At 40.5% G+C, this 26,956-nt stretch overlaps 1 protein-coding gene across 6 annotated transcripts in view; it reads right to left on the bottom strand.

Moving 5' to 3' along the window:
* MYLK4 (myosin light chain kinase family member 4) overlaps window positions 1-26,956 on the bottom strand; it is a 147,466-nt gene that overhangs the window by 25,775 nt on the left and 94,735 nt on the right. For 5 of the 6 annotated variants that reach the window (XM_066376933.1, XM_066376934.1, XM_066376929.1 and 2 more), the window contains one exon: window positions 20,693-20,758. In XM_066376933.1, coding sequence (XP_066233030.1) covers window positions 20,726-20,758 — 33 coding nt within the window. In that variant the 3' untranslated portion in view covers window positions 20,693-20,725. Of the gene's footprint in view, window positions 1-17,672; window positions 17,803-20,692; window positions 20,759-26,956 lie in introns of those variants that run through there. The other variant, XM_066376930.1, reaches the window with a different exon arrangement.

The following is a 26,956-nucleotide window of genomic DNA, read 5'->3' on the forward strand; positions in this document are numbered from 1 at the left end:
CTAAAAATACTCAGGGATATACAAGAAAGCACAGAAAGGCAACTTAGGGAGCTCAAAAAACAACTCAATGAACAGAAAGAATACATCATCAAGGAAACTGAAACTATGAAAACAAATCAAACAGAGAAGAAAAACTCAATACATAAACTGAAAAACGAGGTAACAAGCTTAGCCAATAGAATAGGCCAGATAAGGAGAGAATTAGTGACATAGAAGATGGGCAACTAGAGGCACTACAGAGAGAAGAGGAGAGAGACTCATGAATTTAAAAAAAATGAGAAAGCCCTACAGGAATTGTCTGACTCCATCAGAAAGAGTAACATAAGAATAATGGGTATAACAGAAGGAGAAGAGAGAGAAAATGAAATAGAGAACATATTCAAACAAATAATAGATGAGAACTTCCCAAGCCTGTGGAAAGAACTAAAGCCTCAAATTCAGAACACCGAGTTATCTTAACCCGAAACCTAATCCAAGGCACATCATAATGAAATTGGCACAAACCAATGACAAAGAAAAAATTCTCAAGGCAGCCAGGGAAAAGAAGAATACAACATATAAAGGAAGGCCCATTAGATTATCAACAGATTTCTCAGCAGAAACTCTACAAGCTAGAAGAGAGTAGACTTCAATATTTAAAGTTCTGAAAGAGAAGAACTTACAGCCAAGAATACTATACTCATCAAAGCTATCCTTCAAATATGAAGGAGAAATAAAAACATTTACAGATACAGAAAAGATGAGGGAATTTATCACCAGGTAACCCCCACTTCAGGAAATACTAATGGGGGTTTTCCAACCAGATACAAAGAACAAAACAAAACAAAACTACAAGTAAAAGCTCCATCAAGATCACAATAAAAACAAGACTAATCTGTGACAACAAAAACAAAAAAGGGGAGATGACAAAGATTAACAGTAGCAAAGGAGGATGGAGTGCAGAAGCACTCATGAGATAATGTGCTACAATGAACATGATATGTATCCTTTCCATTATTTAATAGTAACCAACCCTGAAAAAACCACCACAGAAGCACATGGCTTGAAAAAAGAAGTAACAGAGGAAAGAAGTATGTATTACAACCAAACAAAAACAAATGATAGAAAAACAAAAGAGAAGAACCAAACAAGATACAAAACTATCAGAAAGCAATATATAAAATGGCAATAGGAAACCCTCAAGTGTCAATAATAACACTAAATGTAAATGAATTGAACTCACCAATAAAAAGACACAGAGTAGCAGAATGGACTAAAAAAGAAAATCCAACTGTATGCTGCCTACAAGAAACACATCTAAGCTACAAGGATAAAAACAAATTCAAAGTGAAAGGTTGAAAAACAATACTCCAAGAAAATAACATCCAAAAAAAAGCAGGTGTAGCAATACTCATACCTAAGAATGCTGACTACAAGATGGCTAAAGTAATCAGCGACAAAAATGGTCATTTCATAATGATAAAGGGGACATTGAATCAAGAAGACATAATACTTCTTAATATATATGCATCAAACCAAGGAGCACCAAAATATATAAGACAGCTACTGACTGACCTAAAAACAAAAACCTACAAAAATACAATCATACTTGGAGACCTAATTCACCGCTGACAGATTTAGATCATTCATCCAAACAGAAAATCAATAAAGAAATATTGGCCTTAAATAAAACACTAGAACAATTGGATATGATAGACATTTACAGGACATTTCCTCCCAAAGTGCCAGAGTATACATTTTTCTCTAGTGTACCAAGACTTGACCATATGTTGGCCACAAAAATAACATCAACAAATTCAGAAATACTGAAATTATATCAAGCATATTCTCTGATCATAAAGCCTTGAAACTAGAATTCAACTGCAAAAAAGAGGTAAACCCACAAAAATGTGGAAACTAAATATCATACTTTAAAAAAAATAGTGGGTCAAAAAAGAAATAAAAGCAGAGATCAAAAGACACATACAGACAAATAAAAATTACAATACGATATATCAGAATCTGTGGGATGCAGCAAAGACAGTAATAAGAGGGAAGTTCATATCACTACAGGCCTATATGAACAAACAAGAGAGACCCCAAGTAAACCACTTAATTTCACATCTTAAAGAACTAGAAAAAGAACAAAGACAACCCAAAACCAGCCAAAGAAAGGAAATAATAAAAGTCAGAGCAGAAATAAATGGAGAACAGAAAAACTATAGAAAAAATTAATAAAACAAGGAGCTGCTTCTTTGAAAACATCAACAAAATTGACAAACCCTTGGCAAGACTCACTAAGAAAAGAAAGGACTCATATAAACAAAATCCAAAATGATAGAGGAGAAATCACCACAAATAGTATAGATATATAAAGAATTATTATAGAATTCTATGAGAAACTATATGCCACCAAATTTAACAATCTAGAAGAAATGGATAAATTCTTAGAACAATGCAATCTTCCTAGACTGAGTCAGAAAGAAGCAGAAAGCCTAACCAGACCCATAAGCAGGGAGGAAATAGAAACAACTATCTAAAACCTCCCCAAAAATAAAAGTCCAGGGCCATACGGTTATACTAGTGAATTCTATGAAACATTCAAAGAAGACTTGGTTCCTATTCTACTCAGTCTTCCAAAAAACTGAGGAAGAAGCAATACTGCCAAACACATTTTATGAGGCCAACATAACCCTCATACCAAAACCTGGCAAGGACAACACAGAAAAAGAAAACTACAGACCAATATCTCTAATGAATACAGATGCTAAAATACTAAACAAAATACTATCAAATCGAATACAACATATTAAAAAAATAATTCATCATGATCAAGTGGGATTCATCCCAGAATCACAAGGATGGTTCAACATACGTAAAATGGTTAACGTAATAAACGATATCAATAAAATAAAGAACAAAAACCATATGATCCTATTAATAGATGCAGAAAAGGCATTCTATAAAATACAATGTCATTTTATGTTTAAAACACTCAACAAAATGGGTATAGAAGGAAAATATCTCAACATAATAAAGGCCATTTATGATAAACCATCAGCTAACATCATATTAAATGGCATAAAACTGAAGACTTATCCCCTAAAATCAGTAACAAGACAAGGTTGTCCACTCTCTCCACTCTTATTCAATGTAGTGCTGGAAGTTCTAGCCAAAGCAATCAGAAAAGAGAAAGAAATAAAAGGCATTCATATTGGGAAAGAAGAAGTAAAGGTTTCACTTTTTGCAGATGAGATGATTCTATACATCGAAAACCCCAAAGACTCCACAAAAAGACTACTAGAAACAATAAACCAATACAGTAAGGTCACAGGATACAAAATTAATATACAAAAGTCCGTTGCCTTCCTATATGCCAACAATGAAACATCAGAAAACGAGCTAAAAAAAAATAATGCCCTATATCAGGGGTCCCCAAACTACGGCCCGTGGGCCGCATGCGGCTCCCTGAGGCCATTTATCCAGCCCCCACCGCACTTCCGGAAGAAGCACCTCTTTCATTGGTGGTCATTGAGAGGAGCACATTGACCATCTCATTAGCCAAAAGCAAACCCATAGTTCCCATTGAAATACTGGTCAGTTTGTTGATTTAAATTTACTTGTTCTTTATTTTAAATATTGTATTTGTTCCCGTTTTGTTTTTTTACTTTAAAATAAGATATGTGCAGTGTGCATAGGGATTTGTTCATAGTTTTTTTTTTATAGTCCGGCCCTCCAATGGTCTGAGGGACAGTGAACTGGCCCCCTGTGTAAAAAGTTTGGGGACCCCTGCCCTATATGGTTGCAACAAATAAAATAAAATACCTAGGAATAAACATAACAAAGAATGTAAAGGACCTATATAATGAAAACTACAAAGTATTGTTAAGGGAAATAAAAAAAGATACAATGAAATGGAAAAATATTCCTTGTTCTTGGATAGGAAGGATAAATTTAGTCAAAATTACCATATTACCCAAAGCAATATACAAATGTAATGCAATTCCCATCAAAATTCCAATGTCATTTTTTAAAGAAATGGAACAAAAAATCATCAGGTTTATATGGAACTATAAAAAAACCATGAATAGCCAAAGCAATCCTAAGGAAAAAGAATGAAGCTGGGGGCATTACAATACCTGACTTCAAATTATATTCTAGAGTCATGATAATCAAAACAGCATGGTATTGGCAGAAAAATAGACACTCAGATCAATGGAACAGAATAGAAAGTCCAGAAATAAAACCACATGTATATGGTCAAATAATTTTTGATAAAGAGGCCAACAACACACAATGGAGAAAAGAAAGCCTCTTCAACAAATGGTGTTGGGAAAACTGGAAAGCCACATGCAAAAGAATGAAACTCAACTACAGTTTGTCCCCTTGTACTAAAATTAATTCAAAATGGATCAAAGACCTAAATATAAGACGCAAAACAATAAATTACATAGAAGAAAACAGGTACTAGACTCATGGACCTTGGTTATAAAGAACATTTTATGAATATGACCCCAAAGGCAAGGGAAGTGAAGGCAAAGATAAATGAATGGGACCACATCAGACTAAGAAGCTTTTGCACAGCAAGAGAAACTGACAACAAAATAAACAGACAGCCAACTGCCTGACCAGGTGGTGGCGCAGTGGATAGAGCGTCGGACTGGGATGCGGAAGGACCCAGGTTCGAGACCCCGAGGTCGCCAGCTTGAGCGCCAGCTCATCTGGCTTGAGCAAAGAGCTCACCAGCTTAGACCCAAGGTCGCTGGCTCCAGCAGGGGGTTACTTGGTCTGCTGAAGGCCCACGGTTAAGGCACATGTGAGAAAGCAATCAATGAACAACTAAGAAGTCGCAATGCGCAATGAGAAACTGATGATTGATGCTTCTCATCTCTCTCTGTTCCTGTCTGTCCCTGTCTATCTCTGCCTCTGTAAAAAAAAACAAACAAAAAAACCAAACAAACAAACAAACAAAAAAAACAGACAGCCAACTAAATGGGAGTTGATATTTTCAAACAACAGCACAGATAAGGACCTAATATCCAAAATATAAAAGAACTCATAAAACTCAACAACAAACAAGCAAACAATCCAATAAAAAAATGGGAAGAGGACATGAACAGACACTTCTCCCAGGAAGAAATACAAATGGCCAACAGATATATGAAAAGATGCTCATCTTCATTAGTTATTAGAGAAATGCAAATCAAAACTGCAATGAGATACCACCTCACACCTGTTAGATTAGCTATTATCAACAAGACAGGTAATAACAAGTGCTGGAGAGGCTGTAGAGAAAAAGGAATCCTCATCCACTGTTGGTGGGACTGTAAAGTAGTACAACCATTATGGAAGAAAGTATGGTGGTTCCTCAAAAAACTAAAAATAGAACTACCATATGACCCAGAAATCCCTCTACTGGGTATATACCCCCAAAACTCAAAAACATTAGTACGTAAAGACACATGCAGCCCCATGTTCATTGCAGCATTGTTCATAGTGGCCAAGACATGGAAACAACCAAAAAGTCCTTCAATAGATGATTGGATAAAGAAGTTATAGTACATATATACTATGGAATACTACTCAGCCATAAGAAATGATGACATCGGATCATTTACAACAACATGGATGGACCTTGATAACATTATACTGAGTGAAATAAGTAAATCAGAAAAAACTAAGTACTATATGATTCCATACATAGGTGGGACATAAAAATGAGACTCAGGGACATGGACAAGAGTGTGGTGGTGCCAGGTGCACCACAAACTTGCACCTAAATGGGTAGAGAGAGCACAGAGGGAGAGGGCTTCATGTTTTCAGACGTCTACTGTCAGAAAGTAGGCTGAGAAACCTGCACAGCTGCTTCCACGGAAAAGGAAGAATGACCCTGAAGCCAAAACCAAGAGCCTGGAGGTTGGAGCCAAGAGTCATGATGTATCAATCCTGAGAAGTAAGACTGAGTCCTTAACAGGAAACTTTTAACTTTTACCCTGCTGAATTTTATCATTGCTATGGACCAGTGACTGGTGCATGCTGTTCCTTTCCCCTCATTTTGAATAAGAATATTTTTAGTGGGTGTCTTATGCCTGTCCATCATCATATCTTTGGTGTGAATGTGTTAGGGGAAGGATAAAGTTTCTTTTCAGTTTACATGTCTTTGACCAAGAGGAATTGTACTTAAGGAGCTATACTTAAGGCATGTCAGTCAATGAGACTCAACCACAAATGGCCTTTATTTAGAAAATGAGATTTTTTACTTTGAGCTGATGTTGTAATAGGGGACTTTGATGGGCAGTTGAAATGGGTGAGCGTGTTGTTTGTGTGTAAGGGATATGTACCATTGGGGAGTCTTAGGATGGACAAGAATCGATCATCTTCAAAATAGTCCCTAATGATTCTTACCTCTTGTTATTCTTGCCTTGTGTAGTCTCTTCACACACTTTATAGGGCATCGTGGAAATTACGAAGTGTGACTGCTGCTGAGAATAAGTCATGAAAGTGATTGAGACTTCTATCTTACACTTTCTGCGACAACTTGCTCTGACAAGCCAGTTGTCACAGGAGCAGCCCTCAGGAGAGGTTCATCTGGCAAGAAACTGAGGTCTTTTGCCAAAAGTCAGCATCATTTTGCCAGTTAGGCAACCTAGCCATCTAGGAAGCGAGTGCTGCAGCCCCAGCCATGGTCTTTTCCAGCATTAGGCATCTATGTTAAAGAGAAATAATAGCACAAACAGCCTTAATCTGCTTAAATGCATTAAATGAAACATTTTAGCACCAGTGTTCAGAAAGATCCACATCTACAGGCCTGATTTGGTCAGAGATTCCATGTTATGACCTGCTGAGGCCTAGGAAATAATTCCTATGCCTTTAGAGTAGAGGGGATGGGGAAAATGTGGTGAATGATATTGAAAAATAAGGAAAACCATGCTCATATATAAGGATATTAAACATGCACTAAGGAGTTTCATTGTTTTGTTTTTTTAGGTTAAAAGTCTAAACTTTTAAACTTTTAAAGTGATGTAATTAGATTTGTGTTTTAAAAATTAAATTATCATCAACATGAAGGGTTAGAGGAGAGACTGGAGTCTGAGAGATCAATCAGGAACTCCAGGGAAGTCTATGAAGCATGAGGTGTGTAACAGCTAGCACTCACCAACACAAAATTGGGGGTGAGGGATGGAGAAGTGCAAGGCAGGTGGCTTTTTAGAAGGATATCCCCTCATCATGAGTTCAAGTCTCCACAGAAAATGACAGGATCTTAGTCTTAAGAAAGAATGTGAACACAGAAGGGCCACTGCGCTAGAAGGAATAAGTATGGCCCTAGAGTTCCCAAAAGCAGCAAGGGTCCTCTTAGCTGTTCCGTATCTGCTTTAGGGAGTTGCTTCCTTAGACTAGAAAGAGGGACAGAAAACACTCTTATTAATTTGCCTGTGATGATTCATAAGTGTTAGCTAACTCTCTAAGGCAGAGTCACTAAAGAGAGCAGGCAGAAATTCAGGAATTCAGACAGGCCTGATGGCTTTATGAAATGTGTAGTTTGGAGCACACAATTCTCACGGTAGAGAGGGAAGAGGAAGAGGATCTGTAGCCTACCCCCCTTCCCAGAAATCACCACACTGTTAATTGTTTGTGAGTTTTTTCTCTTTCTTCTCTTTTATTCAACCTCTCCACCCCACACAGCAATGCCCACTGACAGCTGTCCACCTGCTCTCTATGTATGAGTCTGTCTGTGTGCTTGTTAGTTTATTTTGTTCATTAGATTCCACACGTGAGTGAGTTCATATGCACTTGTCTTTCTCTGACTGGCTTATTTCACTTAGCATAATGCTTTCCAGGTCTATTGGTGCTGTCACAAAGATTAAGATATCTTTTCTTTTTATGGCCAAGTATATTCCACTGTATAAATGTACCATAAATTTTTTTAACCACTCATCAACTGGTGGACACTTGGACCACTTCCAAATCTTGACAACTGCAAATAACACTTTAATGAACATAGGAGTGCTTATATTCTTTCAAATTATTGTTTTAGGTTTCTTCAGATAAATTCCCATAAGTGAAATCACTAGATCATAAGGCAGTTCCATTTTTAATTTTTTGAGGAAACTCCATACTGTTTTCCACAATAGCTGCACTAATCTGCATTCCCACCAGCAGTGCAGGAGGGTTCGCTTTTCTCCACATCCTTGCCAACACTGGTTAATTTATTGACAGGTGTGAGGTGATATCTCATTGTGGTTTTAATTTGCATTTCTCTGATGATTATTGAGCATCTTTTCATATGTCTATTGTATCTGTATGTCCTCTTTGGAGAAGTGTCTATTTAGGTTCTTGGCCCATTATTAAATTGGATTGTGTATATTTTTGGTGGTGAGTTATATAAGTTCTTTAAATTTGGGATATTAACCCCCTACCAGTTGTATAGGTGAATATGTTCTCCCATTCAGTGGGCCATCTTTTTTAATTTTGTTTGATGGTTTCTTTCGCTATGCAAAAATCTTTTTTTATTAATATTAAGTGAAAGGTAGGGAGGCAGAGAGACAGACTGCTGCATGCGCCTCAATGGGGATCTACCTGACAAGCCCCCTATGGGCCAATGGATGGGGCTGTTGCTCCGTTGCTCAGCAACAGAGCTATTTTGGCGCCTGAGGTGAGGCCATGGTGCCATCCTCAGTGCCTGAGACCAACTTGCTCGAATGAGCCATGGCTGCAGGAGAGACAGAGAGAGAGAGAGAGATGAGGGAGGGACAAAGAAGCAGATGGTTGCTTCTCCTGTGTGCCCTGACCAGGAATTGAATCTGGGACTTCCACATACTGGTTCGATAGCCAACTGGCCCAGGCCACAAAAACATTTTAGTTTGATGTAGTCCCATTTGTTTATTTTTTTCTTTTGTTTCCCTTGCCTAAAGAGATATATAATAGAAAACTGGGGAAAACCCTGAGATTTCTACTGCCTATGTTTTCTTCTGGGATTTTTATAGTTTCAAGTCTAACATTCAAATTTTTAATCCATTTTGAGTTTATTCTTGTATATGGTGTAATAGGCGATCTGGTTTCTTTTTTTTTCTTTTTGCATGTGTCTGTCCATTTTTCCCATCACCATTTATTGAATAGACTGTTCTTACTCCATTGTATGTTTTTGACTCCTTTGTCAAATATTAATTGAACATTAGATATTAATATAATCAAGAATATATAATGCATGGTTTGGTAGGTAGCATCTAAAATTAGCAAAAGAAAGCTGGTTTGTTCAATCTCTTCTTCAATCTTTATGTCTATTTAACATCAGAATTTGGAATTGGCATAACAGATATTAGAAAATGATTTTTTAAACTGGTGAAATAAGTAAGTAGTGTGCAAAGTATATGGATTGGCTAGAAATGCTGTACAGACATTTCCACTTTTAAATCAAGAATGAGAATATAATATAACAATGGAATGATAATAATAATAGCGCAACAATTCTTACATAGTAGTATAAAAATCCAGCTAGCTCAGGAGCCTACACCTCTACACCTGAGAACTCCACTGGGTTTCTGTGTTCAGCCACTTATAGAGGATGCTGTAATCTCATCTAAATACACAGTTACCTGCATCTTGTAATCAGAATATCACCATATCTGCCTTGAGAAACACTTTTATGTAGAGGGCTTAAAAGGCCATACAGCTGGGGCTTCACTGGTCTCACTCAACAGTTGTTTGTGTCTTTACCTGCTGCTTGTCATTTAGCCAGAGCCTGGATTTCTTTGTACCATATTCTACCTAGTAGTCAGGTTATGGGGAGGAGACTATTGCTTTACTTATCTCTACCTACTGGAAACTGGTATTAGCTCACAAGAAGATCTTAATAGTTGAAATGACCCAGTTTTCTTCGTTCTGAGCATGAAAATGAGGTTGGCAAATGAGTGAGCTTCTCTGCACTTCTGTGCACATAGCCTTAGTGTGACAGGGATTCCAGGAGATACCACATCCCTGGTACAAGGGCTGGCCTCTTGAAGGAAGTCAGGAGGCGTGCCCTGAGCTGGGCCAGTTGTTGTTGGGGTACAATAGAGCAGCAGCAGTTGCTGCCCTGCCAAAAGAGGTCACTCTCCCTGCCACACTGGTTCCTAAACTTGTGTAAGATGATTTTAGAAGTCTCTAAAAATAGCCAGGTGAACTTTGAAGGGGTTGACTGAGAGAGCCAATCACTGCCGGGCTAAAATGTGAATGTTATCATGAACCTAGAGGTCATCTTCAGATACATAGGCAGGCCTTGGAGCTGAATGGTCACGGCAGCATTTCCAACCAAGACGCTGACTTCAGAAAGCAGTGCAGCAGCCGATGACTGGGCAGTCATTTCACATGAAGTGTTTTAGTAGGAGATTTTCTGAAGCAAATAGGGTCTGAGGAATATTCACTCAGGGATTAAATTGCTGCTAACTGCCTTAATAATTTATTAAATGCTGTTCTGACACTATACACTTTGCATATATCTCAATAAACCCTTTTGTAACAATAGTGGGGGGGAAAAAACCCTAAACTTGTGCTGGTACATCGTGTTCAAATAGAAATGTTGTTTACCCCCATGAGACTAGCCCATATTCCTGCAGATGGTTCTGGAGCTCTTATAAGTGTGACATTGCTCTTTTAAAGTATCTTAGGTTCTTAATGTCACAGGCTTTAACATGTCAGAATTTGTTGTAAAGGAGAGAGTTGTTTGTATTGCATTTGCCAACACCACTTCTTTGAATAAATAGCTCATTAACAAAAGGATAACTAAGGTCCATGTTTATTCTTCCACATAAGACATATATACGACTGTTCTACATCTTTATAAGACAATGAAATACAGCAGAATGAAATGATATTCAGAAATAAAGAAAATAGGTATGATATACACAGTCCCATTATAAATCTATTTTTATTTATTATCTATAGATATACCTCATCCAAAGGACTTACTGACATCTACCAGCTGAGACAACTACAAAACACATGTAAGTCAACATATGAACACTCAGGTATCCAATTTTTTGTGAATAAGTAGTAACTGAGTTATAAGCCTTTATGGAAGATGAAACTGCTTATATAAAGACCACTTATAAAAAACAACATCCAACTAAAATGGAACTAGGAGACATATATACAGAAGTTCTTGTATGAGTAACAGTAGACTTGCGCTATGCAAGGAAGTAATCGTTTTGTTTTTGTTTTTAGTGAGAGGAGGGGAGGCAGAGACAGACTCCTGTATGTGCCCTGACCAGGATCCACCCAGCAAGCCCAGTAGGGGGCTCTTGCTCCATTGCAACCAGGGCCATTTTTTAGCTCCTGAGGTGAGGCAGAAACCATGGAGCCATCCTCAGAACCAGGGCCAACTCAATCCAAATGAGCCATTGCTGCAGGAAGGAAAGAGAAGAAAGAGAGAGAGGAGAGAGAGAAGCAGGAGGGGGAGGGGTGGGGGAGCAGATGGGCACTTCTCCCGTGTGCCCTGACCAGAAATCAAACCTGGGACATCTACACGCCAAGCCGACACTCTACTACTGAGCCAACTGGCCAGGGCTAAAGGAAGTAATCTTAATCTAGGAATTGAACATCTACAGTGGTCGGCAAACTCAGTCAACAGAGCCAAATATCAACAGTACAATGATTGGAATTCCTTTTGAGAGCCAAATTTTTTAAACTTAAACTATATAGGTAGGTACATTGTTATTAACTTAATTAGGGTACTCCTAAACTGGCCTTTGCTAAAAACGTCCTCAATGTGATTGAGGTACGTTCGCTGAGGTTGACCCCTTCCAACTCTCCCATCCACACTTGTCTTGTGTACTTGTTTCATCTGTCTCCTTTTGTTCATCCTCTCTATATGTCCAAACCATCTCAACATACTTTTCTCAGTCTTCAACACTACATCTTCTTTCACTCCACAATGCTCCCTAAAATTAACTTAGTAAACTTTACTTAAAGTTTTAAGTCTTAGTTAAACTATAAGTACATTGAATAAAACTTGATATTATACTTAATAACGATATTATTTATTGATAAAATTAAATTGTAAGGTATCCATAAAATTAAATCATGACAATGACTGACAAACACTAATGTGAACAATGGCCTTGCATCTCCTTGGAAAGTTTGGGTAAGTCAGGTTTGTATGTTGTTTTTAATTTTAGGCACGATTCCAGGTTCTCATCAATAAGACAGTGGTTCTTCTCAATTTACTCTTGATAAGGTTCATGCTTGAAAATGAGTGTTCGCATGAATATGTAGACCTGAATAAGGAAAGAACAGCAAATGCTAGTTTTTTCAGCTGATTATTTGAGTTAGGAATACTATTCCAGGTGTTAAAAATCAACATATCTTCCTTCTCCAGGTCTTTCAAAGCAGACCACTTGTGCTGTGCACTAAGTTCACATTTGTTTTTCTCCTATATCTCTATATCAGCACAGAGACGTTCAAATTTCAAGCTCTATAATTCTTTGTTTTTAAATCCAGAAATTGCATTTCAAAGTTGCTAATGTCAATATTAAAGGGAGAAAAATTTAATTCTGTTACAGTAGCATTAAGAGGTTTTTTAACAAAGGCTAATGTCACTTGGCTGTTTCTGAATTTCTGAAACCTGGTGAGAAAAGCTTCCCTCATATTTAAAAGTGTTTGTTTGAAATAGCAAATGTCAATATCAGAATTATTTTCTTGGCCATGTTTCAACAGGCTTGGAAAGTGAGTCAAAATTCTCTTTCAAAATCTTGAGCAAAAAAAGATAATTTGTTTTCGAATAAAATAACTTTTTTAATATCGAAAAAATTGTGTTTCCTTTCCCCTGTAGTTTATGATTAAGCTGATTTAGATGAGATGTAACATCTACCATGAAATAAATTTTTTGGATCCACTGATCATTTGTGAGTTCTGGATAATGAACATCCTTCTCAAGGAGAAATGCTTTAATTTCTGTTTAATAAGGAAGCAAAACGTTTCAAAACGTTTCCTCTTGATAACCAACGTACCTTGTTATGCAGCAGAAGATCTGCATACTCACTCTCCATTTCAACTAAAAATTCTTTAAATTGGTGATGATTAAGAGCTTTAGATATAACGGAGTTGATCATCTTAATCACCAATTCCATAACTTTGCAAATTTTTTCTGGAAATGTCTGCACACAAAGCGCTTCTTGATGAATGATGCAATGGTATGTAAGTATCTCATGATTAATTTTTTCTTTCAAAATAGCAACAAACCCTTTTCTTACACTGGTCATACTTTTTGCCCCATCTGTTGAAATTAAGACAATTTTATTGAGTGGAATATGATGTTTTTCTATTCACTCAATTACAGCATTTGTTATATCCTTTCCACGTGTTTGACCTTTGAGTGGCAATAATCCTAAAAGTTCTTCTTTAGGACCTGTAGATGAAATAAATCGTACAAAAAGTGAAACTTGCACTGTATCATTTATGTCACAAGACTGGTCAACTGCTATCGATAAAGTTGGAACCAATTTAAGATCTTCGACTTGCTGGTTGGTTACATTCGAACATATTTTGACTGTTCTTTCACTGTTTTAGCAAACAATGGTAACTCTAATTTTTTTAGAATATCTGCTTCGTTCTTAAAATCCCGAAATAGCTCTTCGGATGCATTTATAAAACAACTTTTTATGTATTCACCGTCTGTATATGGTTTTCCTCTCTTAGCAATCTCTTGACTAACCACAAAACTTGCAATATTAACATTGTTGGAAGATTGCATTCAGTAATTAAATACTGTACAGAACTTGATTTTTCTTGAAGTTCCTCAACTGCTTTCTTCCTTGCATCACTGATAGGATATTTAGTACTAAATGAAACGTGTTTAGTTGTAAAGTGTCTCTCCAAATTTGATTTCTTGTTATGCGCCAATTTTTCCTGACAAATAAGACAGGTAGGAAGGCCATTTAAGTTTTAAATAAATGCAAAAGTCTCGGTCCATTCAACTTTAAATTCATGGTTTTCGTCTTCCGTTTTTCTTTACTTCTTCTTTGTAGCCATGTCAGACAGGGCACCTAAAAATGTTTTATTTTATAATAATAAAGCCACCAACACAAAATAATTACAATTCTTAAATTAATGACAAAAATACCTGTAGGATTTGCAGCTGGTTGGAAAAATACAGGTAACTTTATGATTCAATTAGGTACTTTTGTCACCTGCCCGCAATTTGCGAAGCCGATTAGTACTAACCACTGCACAGTGAGACTGCTGACTGGCTCACTCAACTCCTGCATGAATCATGTGCGCCTCCCCTGCGCTGCATATTCCACCGCCCACCTGTGCCGCGTCTCCAGTCCTCACCTACCAACACCCCACGCGTACCTGAGTGCCCACATGTGGTATTTTGTGGAAGAGCCACACTTAAGGGGCCAAAGAGCTGCACGTGGCTTATGAGCCTTGGTTTGCTAACCACTGATCTAATATGTCCAGCATCGAGTTTTCTTTAGGACACAAAGCAATTTGCCTGTTGGAAATATGGTTTTTATCCTAATAAATCTTTTAGGGAAGTATCATTTTGACTCTAACTTAAGAAAAAGAGAAAGAAATAAAATAAAATAGAGCAAAGCAAAGCTGGAGCATTGTGGCCGGGGGACTTGAGACACAGCAGAGATGCACCTTGACCAGATGGCCAGGGCACAGAAAATTGAACTGAGTGTATCGACCACAACCAGGGAGGTGCCCTTGGTCCCCCAGTCATGACACTTTCACAAATGAGTTTTCCAGATGAGGCTTCCTCAACTGACCTATTGGCAACTGAACAAGCACATGTGTGTCCACTGGTCCTCCTGCTTTAGGGCTGCGGTCAGGTAGTGGGACAGGACGAACAAAGAAGGGCTGAAATAAATAACAAGAGCCTCATTTCCCTAATATCAAATCCATATTTTGATTCTAAAACAAGAAAAAAATTTGTGTTATATTAACTTTCACAAACATGGTGAAAATATCACATATCTTTCAAAGCACATTCACATCAAAGTATGCCATGACAATGGCAGGATTCCAACTTACATTTTTTGAAGAAAGAAAACAAAATAATATTAAGTCCAACAAAAAAACAACTAAAAAGAAACCTATAGTACTCCACAAACATGAGAATCACCCCGTTTTAACCTAGAAACCTATGCCCCTCGGTAGTTTAGGTGAGAACCCAGGGCAGAGGTTCTTGTGCTACAAATTGGGGCCCAAACACTTTCTCCCTGATTTTTAAATAGCAACAGAGTCTGGGTAAGTGTTCCTATCTTATAAATTACAAATATGGGCATGCTTTTTCCTTAATAGTTTGTGAGGGTTATTTCTCTCTAGGCAGTGGGAAGTGCCACATCAGTGCTTCATTTCCTCCATTTACTAAAGGAATGGCAACTGCCTAATTCAAGTGAGCAAAGCCAGAGAACATCATTAAGAGGGTGGAGGAGAAATGGAGGCTCTCACATCCTAATGATTACTTGGAAAAATCGATTGCAATAAACCGAGTCTAGCCAGACCCAACTTCTACAGGCCCAAGCCGGTTGACTCCTCCACTGTGCGAAGCCTCCTTTCCTGTCAGAGTGGCCATCTACCAAGTTAGGGCCCTGGTTAGAGCATCCACCTATGGGCACAAAGGAAGGCAACAGGATGAACAGGAGACTGAAGTTCTCCCCTTCTACCTAACCCCGATGGTCATAATCAGCTCTGCAATGCAGACTACTCCTGAGCTCTCCTCCTCATCCAAATGTGGAAAGTTAACTACACATTCAAAGAAGATCCTATTTCAAAGTAGAGTCTCCTTTCTAAACCTTTTCTGAAAAAAGAAAAAAAATCACACCCACTAAATGCAGGGTCATCAGTGGATTAATTTGGCAAAGAAATAATTCCTTAATGTGGCCCAAGCTCTCCCACGCACAGTGAGGTGTGGGGAAGGTTTATTTGTCACCATGAGGTAAAATGGGAGATGGATGCAAACTGCACATCATGAGAAAGATGTCTGCTCTATCCAGGAGAGAAGGCACACCACAGGACAGGAAAACCTTCCACGCAGGCTTTCCAATCAAGCCCTTGTGTCTTATTTAGCAGTTGAGTAAATGCCAGCTCTCTGTGGTCTGAGTATTAATGCGTGTTACTGGCTTGTATTTTTCCAGACTCTATGAATACCATCAGCTAAAGATAGCACAGCAATATAACACTTCAGTCACAGGAACTTTTTTTCTTTAAGAAAACGAAATTAAACATTTTAAGAATAGTCACATTATAGAAACAGGAGAAACCAACCCTGGGTAAATGTATAGGCCAAGGAAAAAAAGAAATGCATCATAATGTGAGCACCAAAACTAGAAGAGTCAGTTTTATAGCTAGCATGACCACTAAATTGGCATGTAGCCTCAACTAAATTAAGCATTTTCTGCTTCCTCTATTTTCTCTTTACCTTACACGTGAAAATAAGGATACTGTTGAGATGGTTGCTCACAGGCATGCTACAAGGACACACTAGGCGGACAGGAGAAATAACAGAAAAGCGCCAATACAAGTTAAAACTAATACGGCCACCAAGGTCTTCTTATTCCTGCCATTGCTTTAGTGACAAGCAAGAGCCTAGAACAATTTACATTAAAAATAAAGACATTCTGTTTGCTGGCCTCAACAGAGCAGTTACTTGGAAATGGAAAGTGTGAGGGAAGTGTAAGCGGCTGCACAGCCCGCGTGGTGCTGGCTGCATAACCGGAGGCAAGGGTGGCTTTGCGTTGCTCTTACTCATACTGAAACCACACCATGCTCCATTCCTGATAGTCCCTGGGCCTTTCTGTGCCCCATACATGCAGGAGGATTCGTTTCCCTCATCAAATATCTGTAATGAAATGGTGCAGGGGCTCAGAAACAAGAAGAGCTTCCAACCAGACATCATTCTGTGCCCAAAAAGTGAGCAGAGGAATGCCCCTCAACTCTGGCTTCAGAACACTCTTTCTTCATGACCACTGAGCCCCGTGAGACTCAGCACAGGTGAGATCCTGAGGCTTCAAAACTGTGTGAGTGCTCAGGGACCATTTCCCACATCACTTCAGCATTGCAAGCCCAGCACTGTCCTGCAAAATGCATGGGGCATATCTTTTCTCGTTGACAAATGCAGCTTGAGCAAAGCTCTCGTCACTGCACAGGTTTTTAAAAACCAATCATAAACAGATGTCTCTTGCACCACCTCTCAAAACCAGTGTGTTTCACATGGGTAAATGTTCAGTCAGAAAAAAAGTGGGGAATGCATTATGAAAATGTATAAATGGAAGATAGAATTTGCTTTCATTGATGGAACTCAAAGAAAGCAAATTATTTATCAATTGGATTTGCCTGATTTCAAACCAAATCCAAATAATAAAGTCTGAAAACTATGTGTCAAGAGTACAGCAGACTTCAAATGTTTTTCTGGAGATTTGATCACCCCTTTGAAAGGCATGGTTTAATGGCTGGAAGCAGTTTTATCCCTCTGAATGCATCCTCCAGGTTTTAAATAAATCTCCAGTATGATTGTGCTAGTAAACCAAGAAATAACTGAAATAATGCACCCCTTGTCCTGTGACTAAAATCAAGAAATAAAAATTAAAAATTAAAAACTCAAGATGGCAGGAAAATATTTTTCCTTCCACTACTGTGGAGTGTGAGGAAGTGAGGAGGGGTGTGAGGAGGGCCTGTGCCCCCGGGACCAAAGCACAAAGTCCCCCTGGGATGGGGTGCTCAGAGTTCAAGTGTGGCAACCCGGTTTCCCCAAGGTCACAGTCATCATCGGGGTCATGGCACCAGAACTGCTGATTTTTACAAAAAAATCTGAAAGCAGCAGCAACCCCAGCAGTTTTCCTGTAAAGCAAACAAAATATGACTCTTGTTAATTCAACAGGGCTTTTAAAATTGTAATTAGTTGGTTGTGCCCTTAGGAAAACCACACATGATTTTTTTATAATGTATGTGTGTGTGTGAGTGAGAAAAAGAAACCCCTTGAAGGATTCTAAATGCTTACCAAAGTAGAATTGGGGTATTTTTCTTCTTTTTTCAGTTTATGCAAGATATTTTAGTACTGTTTGCCATTTTGAAGGACAAGGCCTCTTTGTTCCCTCTGAAACACAGCCCGCTCCCAGAGCTGTGGCCACCCGTCCACGCTGTCAGCTTGCCCCGGCATCGAAGGGAAACTGCAGGCCAGGAGTGGGGACACTCCCGTCGGCTTTAGGATCACATCAGACCCAGGGACCACACACCATTTCTGCCTGACATCATTCCTGGGTTCCAAGGAGATGCCCTAAATGTGTGTCTCACAGGTTACATGAAGCAAAATGTCACTGTGTTTACAGAGATTTTTAGACTATTTCCTCAATGCATCAGAAAACTTCTAACAAATTGCAGGAGATCTATATCCACAATTTACATTGTGGATTATGCCTTATTCACAGGGCCTAGAAGTCATGCTTTTTCCACAGAAATAATTTTCAACCACCAGATTTCTAAAATCAATATTATCTCAAAGTTAGTTTTTACTCATAATATATCTTGCCAAAAACCTCATCTTAGCCTGGCAGGAAATATTATGAAGAATGATCTATTAAAAAAAAATGAGGTTCCCCTCAGAGTTAATATCTCAAGTTTATGTTTTAATTTGGAAAATAAAGTAAGAATTAAACTAGGATGCATCCACATTGCGTGGACCTGAACAGTTCTCCCACCTGCGTGTGGTGGGACCAAGGTGAAGTTCGGTGGCCAGCTGGACCTGAGGGACCCAGGGGAGGAAGGCAGCCAGCCCCAGTGACTGTCAGGAGGCAGGCATGACCAAGGTCTGAAAGCGGTCTCACCAAGCTGCTCCTACAAAGATGGCACTGCCTAACGCTGCCAGCATGAGCAGCTCAAACACTTCGTGTTTCTTATAACTTTCACTGCTTGGGCTGCTGCTGTCTTCCACGGCATTGGATTCAAAGTGCCAACTCAGGCAAAGGACTTGACCACCTCTCGCCTGCCATTTCCTCCCATCTTCCCCAGTCAGACCTTGGTCACAGGCTTGCCTTGCAATGCAACCTCCTGTCACCCAGTGAATTCATTCCCACCAGGCCTCAAAAGTGACTTTGGCGGGAAGGTAGTTTGTGCCAAACCCTCAGGTCTGTGGCAGTTGGGGACAAAACTATAGTAGTTCTGAGGAAGGTGTGGAGGAGGAGGCAGAAGGAACAACACAGGTACACTGCCAGTGGTCTCTGGTGCTCACACCTCCTAGTGAGGGTCCAGGGCCAATGGCACCAATGTAAGTACTGCAACCGGGCCTAGCAGCACGGAGAGGCCTTTGTGACAACACACAAACTACCTCCTACTCTTCCCACAACTTTAATGTCCTTGCTATTTGTGAAAAGCAAGAATGGTCTTTGTGAGTTAAAAGCACAAACCTTCCTGCTGACCTTTCATAGATTTCTAGATAAATGATTGACTCATAAGTAAGTGACCCTTACACCAAAGGCCAAACGTGATTTTTATTATGACTTATTGATTTATTTCTACCCAATCTTATTCTATGAAAGATTCAAGGCAGCTTACAAGAATATACACAATCAAATAGACAAACAAAAACCTCAAGACCAAAAAAAAAAAATACAAACCAGAATAAAAGATTAAGTCTCAATAGGTCTCTTTGGACTGGAGCAGTTGCTGAGGCCCCAGAGGAGCTGGGCAGACCCTCGGCCACTTCGGAGCTCATGGAGATGCTGGGTCCCAAAACTCTAGAGACACCTGTGAGTCTGGTCATGGCCCCCGAGTTCCCACCCCCAGGCCACATCTGAGCCAGTGTCCAGTCCAGTGGCCAAGCCCAGGCCGCCTTCTGCACACTCCTGTGATTTGTTAATTGCTGTAAACCCCAAGGGTGGCCTCATTCAATTACAGAATAAAAGATTAAAATCGAAGGGCAGCAACAATGCAGGTTCACACATTTTAAGTCCTACATAGTTGTTAAAATTGAGTTGCAGAAAGGCAATGGACCTACTGCCTAAGATTAGGAAGCTGACTTGCTAGAGGGTAAATGGCCCCGCAGAAAGGACATAAATATTGGGATTTTAAAAGTCTTCTGTAATAAGTACATTTTCCTTGACTTCTCCTTTAGGTGATAAATTGGGCTAGCTTACTGATGTGATAGAAGATATTCATGTCTCTTAAGAATTCCAACAAAATTCTAAGCAGGGTAGAGTACTTGGTGTTGACACTTGAACCAAGACCAGGAGGCAGCTCAGGAGAGAAACAAAATGTGGGTTTTTAGATTCAGAGACCACTGGGAAGAGGATTATACTCTCTCATTGACTAGCAGGATGCCTTTGGTGAATTATTTAGTCTTTGAGTCTTTGAAGCTTGCTTTACCTATCTATGCAAAGAAAGAGATTACTTCCTCTGATCTAATGCAGTTGTTACAAGGACTGCCAGATTCAGTTTCTGTTCAGTTAATGGTATCTACTGAGCACCAACTATGCACCAGGCCCTGGTCTCAGGGCTCCATTTGTATTATCTCACCAGAACCACGCAAAAGCTTTGGAAGACTACCCTCAACCCCCAACCAGGAGACGGAGGTTTATCTGCTAGAAAAGGCAGCCAGGTTACAAACTCTGCAGTCTGACTTGGCCCCCACCCCACCTCAGCCAAAACACCGTCCTGCCCCCCAGGTAGCACAGCAAGCATTAATTTCTCTTTAGTTTCTCATAAACACCCCTTCAGGAAAAGACCCGAGACCAACCTTTCAGGCAGGCACCTTCTGTAGCCAACTCAGTCACAGGTCCTGAGCATCAGAACAGCAGTTCTTCTAGGAAAACCAGGAGACATTTTGGGAAGGATTAGAACTTTCTTCATCAGTTTCTGACTTAGGAAAGCACCAAAGTCAATAACTTGCTACTGAGTAGAAAATTCTCTTCAAGATAATTTATTGAAGCCTAATTGCTAATGATCCTCTGACAGACATGATGACTCGCATTAGGAGTCCAGCTCACATACATCCCCCAACTCTCCTCCAGTGCTCCTGTAGTCACTACCCTGCCCTCAAAGTCAGGGACAAAGAGCTCAGTACCTAACGACACTTAAAGTTCACACTGTAAGGTCGGTGGATAATGGGGGATGGTCATGTGGGGAACCCAGGCCCGTGAACTTTGGCTAGGACCACCCACAACCAAGCGCACCAAAAGAAGCTTCACAGGAACCCTTTGGAAAAAAGCGACCGTCTGCCAGCCAGTGAGATTTCACCACATCATATTAGCTCGACTTCCCTAGAGGGACCCTTTAAATATCTCCCACGCGGTTTAATCCTCGCAACTTCCCTGGCCTCCATCTTTCTTTCTTCGGGGCCAGGGAACATTGCCGGGCTGGATGCGCTCTGTACTCAATAAAGCCTTTTGTTATTCCACACTTTATGGCTCCGAGCCCCCTTCCTTCCTTCTCAGCAGGGAAAAATACCTTACATTTTGGTGCCAAAAACCCGGGAGGAGTTGAAGTCCACAAGGACCGCTCCTCTTCCTCATCCCCTCCGAGAAAGAACCAGGATCTCCAACCTTCCACCCACTTTGGCGCACAGTGCGGTAAGTCTCCTGCCTCCAGCCACCTTTGAGTTCTTTCGTCCGAGACTCCCTGTCCGAAACCATAGCTATGTCAGGGAAGTCTTTTTCATTCCAAGTGAGTGTGTGCTTGTTGCTTGTGGAGACGTCCGGAGCACATCCACTTTACCTTTACCATCTGTGGCTGGACCTTGAGTTTTAGGACACTAATACTCAAATCTGACCACTCCGAGGACTGAGGGTGGCTGTTGGGGCACAGGAATTTCCCTCCCTAAAGAAGAAGAAACTGTTCTTCTCTGCTGTGGCCAGGCCACAGAACCCACTAAATTAGCCACCTGAAGGGACTTTCAGTTTTAACCCCCTCACCAATTTAACTATCACCAAAAAAGCTGGGAACTGATTGGAGATCTCTTACATTCACAGCTTCTAATTATTTGTGCACCCATCCTTAATCTCTGTGCCGCCTGTTCCACCACGCAGGCCTTTTTCTGGCCAGAGAAACCTCACCTAAAACCTCCACTCTTAATCTTTCCTTCTCCATGGACTCCCAACCCTCTCTCCTTCCTGTCTGACCCCCAGGGGCACCCTTTTCTCGGGACTTTTCTCTGGTCCCTCTGCGGACCTCTTTTGTGCTTGGGTCTCTTCCCTCTGAGAGCCCCCTCCCCTCCCTTCACAAAATCCTGTTTCTTATTCATCACTACCATCTCTTTTTCCTCCCCTGCTGGCCAGGGGCCCCTCCCTTCACTGTGTTCTTAAACCCCTCCTCTGTCAGGCCATTCTCAGCCTGGCATTGACTCTTACACCGGTTTTCAGGATGTCCAACCCCAATTTTCTTGCAGGAAGTTCTGGCCCTGTCCTGCCTTTGGCTCCAGCATTTCCTGAAGGATCTGGGTGCCGGGCTCCACACGAGCCCCCCTCCTCCTTTTATTCTCAACCCCCAAACCCCTATCCGGGACCTGTAAACACGACATTTAAAGTTTTTAACAGTCCCAACTAGTAGAAACAGGCCAAGGCTGTTCGCCAGGCCTGCATGCAGCAGAAGGTAACACTCTAAACCCTGACTCTTGTGGCAGCCCTGAGACCAGCAGAACCACCAGCAGCTTGCCTTAAGTGTGGCAAGCAGGACGACTGGTCCCAGCAGGGCCCCTGCCCGAGGCTGCCCACTAAGCCCTGCCCTGACTGCAAGCAGCCCAGTCACTGGCGGAGTGATTACTCCTTTGGGCAACAGGCTTTTCCTCAGCGCCTCTACGTGGAGGACAAGCCTCCCAAATGGGAAGGCCAATCCAGCCAGGTGAGTGCATTGTTCGAACTCCTAGGACACGGCCTGGACTTGGAGAACCCAGGGTATGCTGCCACAAGTGGGTAAGTCCATCTCATTTCTTGTGGACACGGGGGCTGCCTTCTCTGTTTTGCCATCACACTCTGGACCTCTAGTTCCCTCACAGGTCTCGGTTATGGGAATGGATAGGACTCCTTCTCTTCCCCTTTATACGGCACTCCTGACATGCAGTTTTGCCTCAAGCTTGCCTCCTTACAGGACCACTGGCAGTTGGAACCACTGGACTCCATCCATCTCCAGCTCACCAAAAAGCTGGACCTGCAAATTCCCCTATTACTCCTCTTTTTTTTTAATCCTTACAGGACCACATCCTCAAAGTTTCTCAACTCACAGCCACACAGATGTTCCTCCTGACACCCCTCCAAGCCACCACCTTCCAATCTTTCCCTCCCTACGATGCCCCTATTCAGCAGGAAGTAGCCAAACGAATAAATGGTGCCCCTTTTTCTATTTAACACAAAAGGTCAGAATGTAAGGTCGGTGGATAATGGGGGATGGTCATGTGGGGAACCCAGGCCCGTGAACTTTGGCTAGGACCACCCACAACCAAGCGCGCCAAAAGAAGCTTCGCAGGAACCCTTTGGAAAAAAGCGACCGTCTGCCAGCCAGTGAGATTTCACCACATCATATTAGCTCGACTTCCCTAGAGGGACCCTTTAAATATCTCCCACGCGGTTTAATCCTCGCAACTTCCCTGGCCTCCATCTTTCCTCGGGGCCAGGGAACATTGCCGGGCTGGATGCGCTCTGTACTCAATAAAGCCTTTTGTTATTCCACACTTTGTGGCTCCGAGCCCCCTTCCTTCCTTCTCGGTGGGGAAAAGTACTTTACACACACGTGAGTGTTTTGTCAAAACTTCCTTCAATATACATTCACTTAGACAAGGCAGAAGTGTCCAGACTGAAGCTGGGCTGCCATGACTACAAAGACAAGTCAGACACAGAAACAGTTTCTTCCAAAAGTTTTCAAATCTTACAAAGTGCCACAAGAGAGGTTTAAAGAAGACAGAGAAAGCACCTCCCGTTTGAAGATTGAGAAGAACCATCTTAAAGGAGGTGGCATTTGAAAGAGGCTTTAGACAGTCATCATGATTTGGTCTGATCTGGAAGAAGTCATGGGGACAAGACTAAAACCCCGAGATCATGACGTATTGGTAGCCCAGGCTGGACTGCGGGCTGTGTCTGGTGTGGACAGTGGGCAACATTTGTAATATGATCAGAATTTGTAATTAAAAGAAATTTTGATTGGTCAACTAGAGAAATGACTCAATGGAAGCTGAACATTAGCTCATGAGTTATTAGTTCTCAATAAACTGAAAGAAGGTCATAAGCCAAGGGAGTAGCACTGGAAATGGAAATGGAAGGCAGAAGGCTTATTAGCTAGGGGAGAAAAGAAACCAGGTCTTATTTGTTCAGTTTTCCTTCCTTCGGCATTGTCTGTGGTAGGTGCTCACTGGGTTCTAACAGATGGGGATGCTTTATTCCAGCCCAACTAAAATCTGTTTCTGTTGGAGGGGTTATATATGGACAGTTGGGGTCACAAGAAAAGTTGAGAACCATTGCATGCCATCTTGGGCCTCGTACAGAAGGCAAAAACCTTCATGACCTTAACTTTAAAATATATATATATTTTTTAATTTAGTGACTGAATAGAAACATGCTGAGTGGTAAGTGCTTTTAAGCATGAAACAATTTAAACAGATAAATAAAAGTTTATAATTGGGTTTTAAAAATAGAATTAAGATTTAAATAGCACCCTGACCTGGCAGAGGTGCAGTTGATAGAGCATTGGCCTGGGTGCTGAAGACTCAAGTTCAAAACCCCAAGGTCGCTGGCTTGAGCATCGGCTCACCAGCTTGAGCACAGGGTTGCCTGCTTGGGTGTGGGATCATAGACATGACCCCATGGTCGCTGGCTTGAACCCAAGGTCACTGGGCTTAAGCAAGGGGTCATTGGCTCAGCTGGAGTCCCCCAGTCAAGGCACATATGAGAAAGCAATCAATGAACAACTAAGGTACCACAGCTATTAATTGATGCTTCCCATCTCTCTCTTCTGGAAAAACTTAGTCTCAGTATTTTATTGGAAAATAAAAGACATTAAGCTTGAATATTGGCTTTTAATAATACCAAAACTTTACAGTACCTGAATCGCTCTGGAAACATCATGAGGCCCCCTCACCCAATAGCCCATTACCCAGCAGAATAGCAGAGTGGGGACTCTGCCTGGACCCCAGGGCGCCCGCCTGCACTGGGGCTCTGGTTCTGTCACCCGCTCCTTGTAGGATCCCGTCCAAGCATTTAATCCCTGTCCTCAGTTTCCTCATCTACACACTGAGGATAATAACAGTGACTATTTCAGAGGACTGCTATGAGGATTAAATAAATTAACATTTGTATAGAAGTTAGAACAGTACCCACAACAATGCCATATAATTCTAATTTTCATAACTAACTAGATTTATACAATGGATTTTTTTTTTAAATCCTCGCCTTTCTTGAAATATTTACTTTAAGTACCAGCAGTTAGATCGAATAACAAAAAGGTGATTTTTGTTGTTGTTGTTGTTGTTACATGGTTTTAAAAATATTTTCGAACACTTTCTAAGCTGTATAATGTCATTAATTATCTGCTGTGGTTTCCATATTTTCCTGCTATGTCACAATATATTTAGATAAAAATAGATTGGTGGAAAATTGGCCTAAAATACATTGGTAACCCTAATAAGCAGTTTATGTCATCTGGATAAGGTACTGACTAGGTTATAAGTCTATTTTTACTTGACATCAGTACCAATTATCAAAGAAAGATATATTCAGACACAAATAAAATTTAGTCCTGATGCTGAATTTAGAAGCAAAGTTAATTTCAATAAAAAACTCAATGTGGAAGAAATGAGTCCTGAAACATAGTCATTCCAAGGTTGGCTGGTCAGTGGTAGAGCTCCACGTCACAGCCCCAGGGGATGGGGCGGAGGAGGAGCAGGAATGGACGAAATGACAGTGAGTCAAACGCTTGTCACTCTGGGGCGTGGTGGAGGGTCCTAACCAACGCTCCTGTCAGACATGCCCTCAGTGAACATGAAGGCATGGATTGCTATTGCCTTTGAATGTGTTCTTGCCCAGCTGAACATTCTAAATGTTTAGGAAAGTTACTTAAATGTTACACATCTGCTTCTGTGCCGTTTGTATAAACCACAGTGATTTGGATGGAGATGGTCTAGAGGAGGCTGTTGTGGTCATTTCAGGTGAGGGGTATCCTGAACCAGGATCACCATGGCAATAGAGAGGACAGACAGAATCCAGAAGTGCTCAGGGGAAATGATGTACAAAACTTAAACATGAGATGAGGGGATTGAGAGAGAAAGGGGGGGGAGATGTCCTGGGGTCTGATTTGGACCACTGAGTAGGGGTCATTCTGAAAGGATGGCTGAGGATGAGGTGAGGTGGGGAGATGAGTTCTGTTTAGAAGACACTCCAAGTGGAAATGTTCAGTACATGTACACAGGTGAATATATATACCTGAGGTTTAGGAAAGAAATCTGTGCTGAAGGGACAGATGGGGGAATTGGTATAAAAATGGTAATTAAGGCAATGAGAACAGGTAGAGAATTTATTATGAGAAGTCATTGCAGAATGTGGGTTTAACCATCCTCAACAAATTCTTTGGGCATCTTTATTTAGTCTCTGGTAATCATATCCTTCACATATACTTATATGAATATCTGCATCAAGCTGAGTATCATAGTTTCTGATGGCTAGAGCAGACTAAAACAGGTAAGCATCAAAATTAGAATTCTGAGTCCTGTTTTAAGGAGGTATAATGTACATTAGCATATAGTTTCCTAAACTTTATATGTTTATATAACCTAAGCTATATGTATGTTTGTTTGTTTAAGTATGAATGAATAGTATAGTTTATAATGGATACAGTGGTTTGATAATAAACAATAACATAATTAACATCTATATTTTAAAACACAAACTGTTCAACAAAAACATTTTAAGCAAATTAACACTAGCATGAGACTTGAAGACTGTGAGAAAAGGAGTTGGAAAGAACCTTTCTTAAGGTTAAAATGCTTTTAGCATCTGATCATCAAAAGGCTGAGCCCAACTAG

Source organism: Saccopteryx leptura, chromosome 3, assembly GCF_036850995.1.
Source record: "Saccopteryx leptura isolate mSacLep1 chromosome 3, mSacLep1_pri_phased_curated, whole genome shotgun sequence".
NCBI lineage: Eukaryota > Metazoa > Chordata > Mammalia > Chiroptera > Emballonuridae > Saccopteryx > Saccopteryx leptura.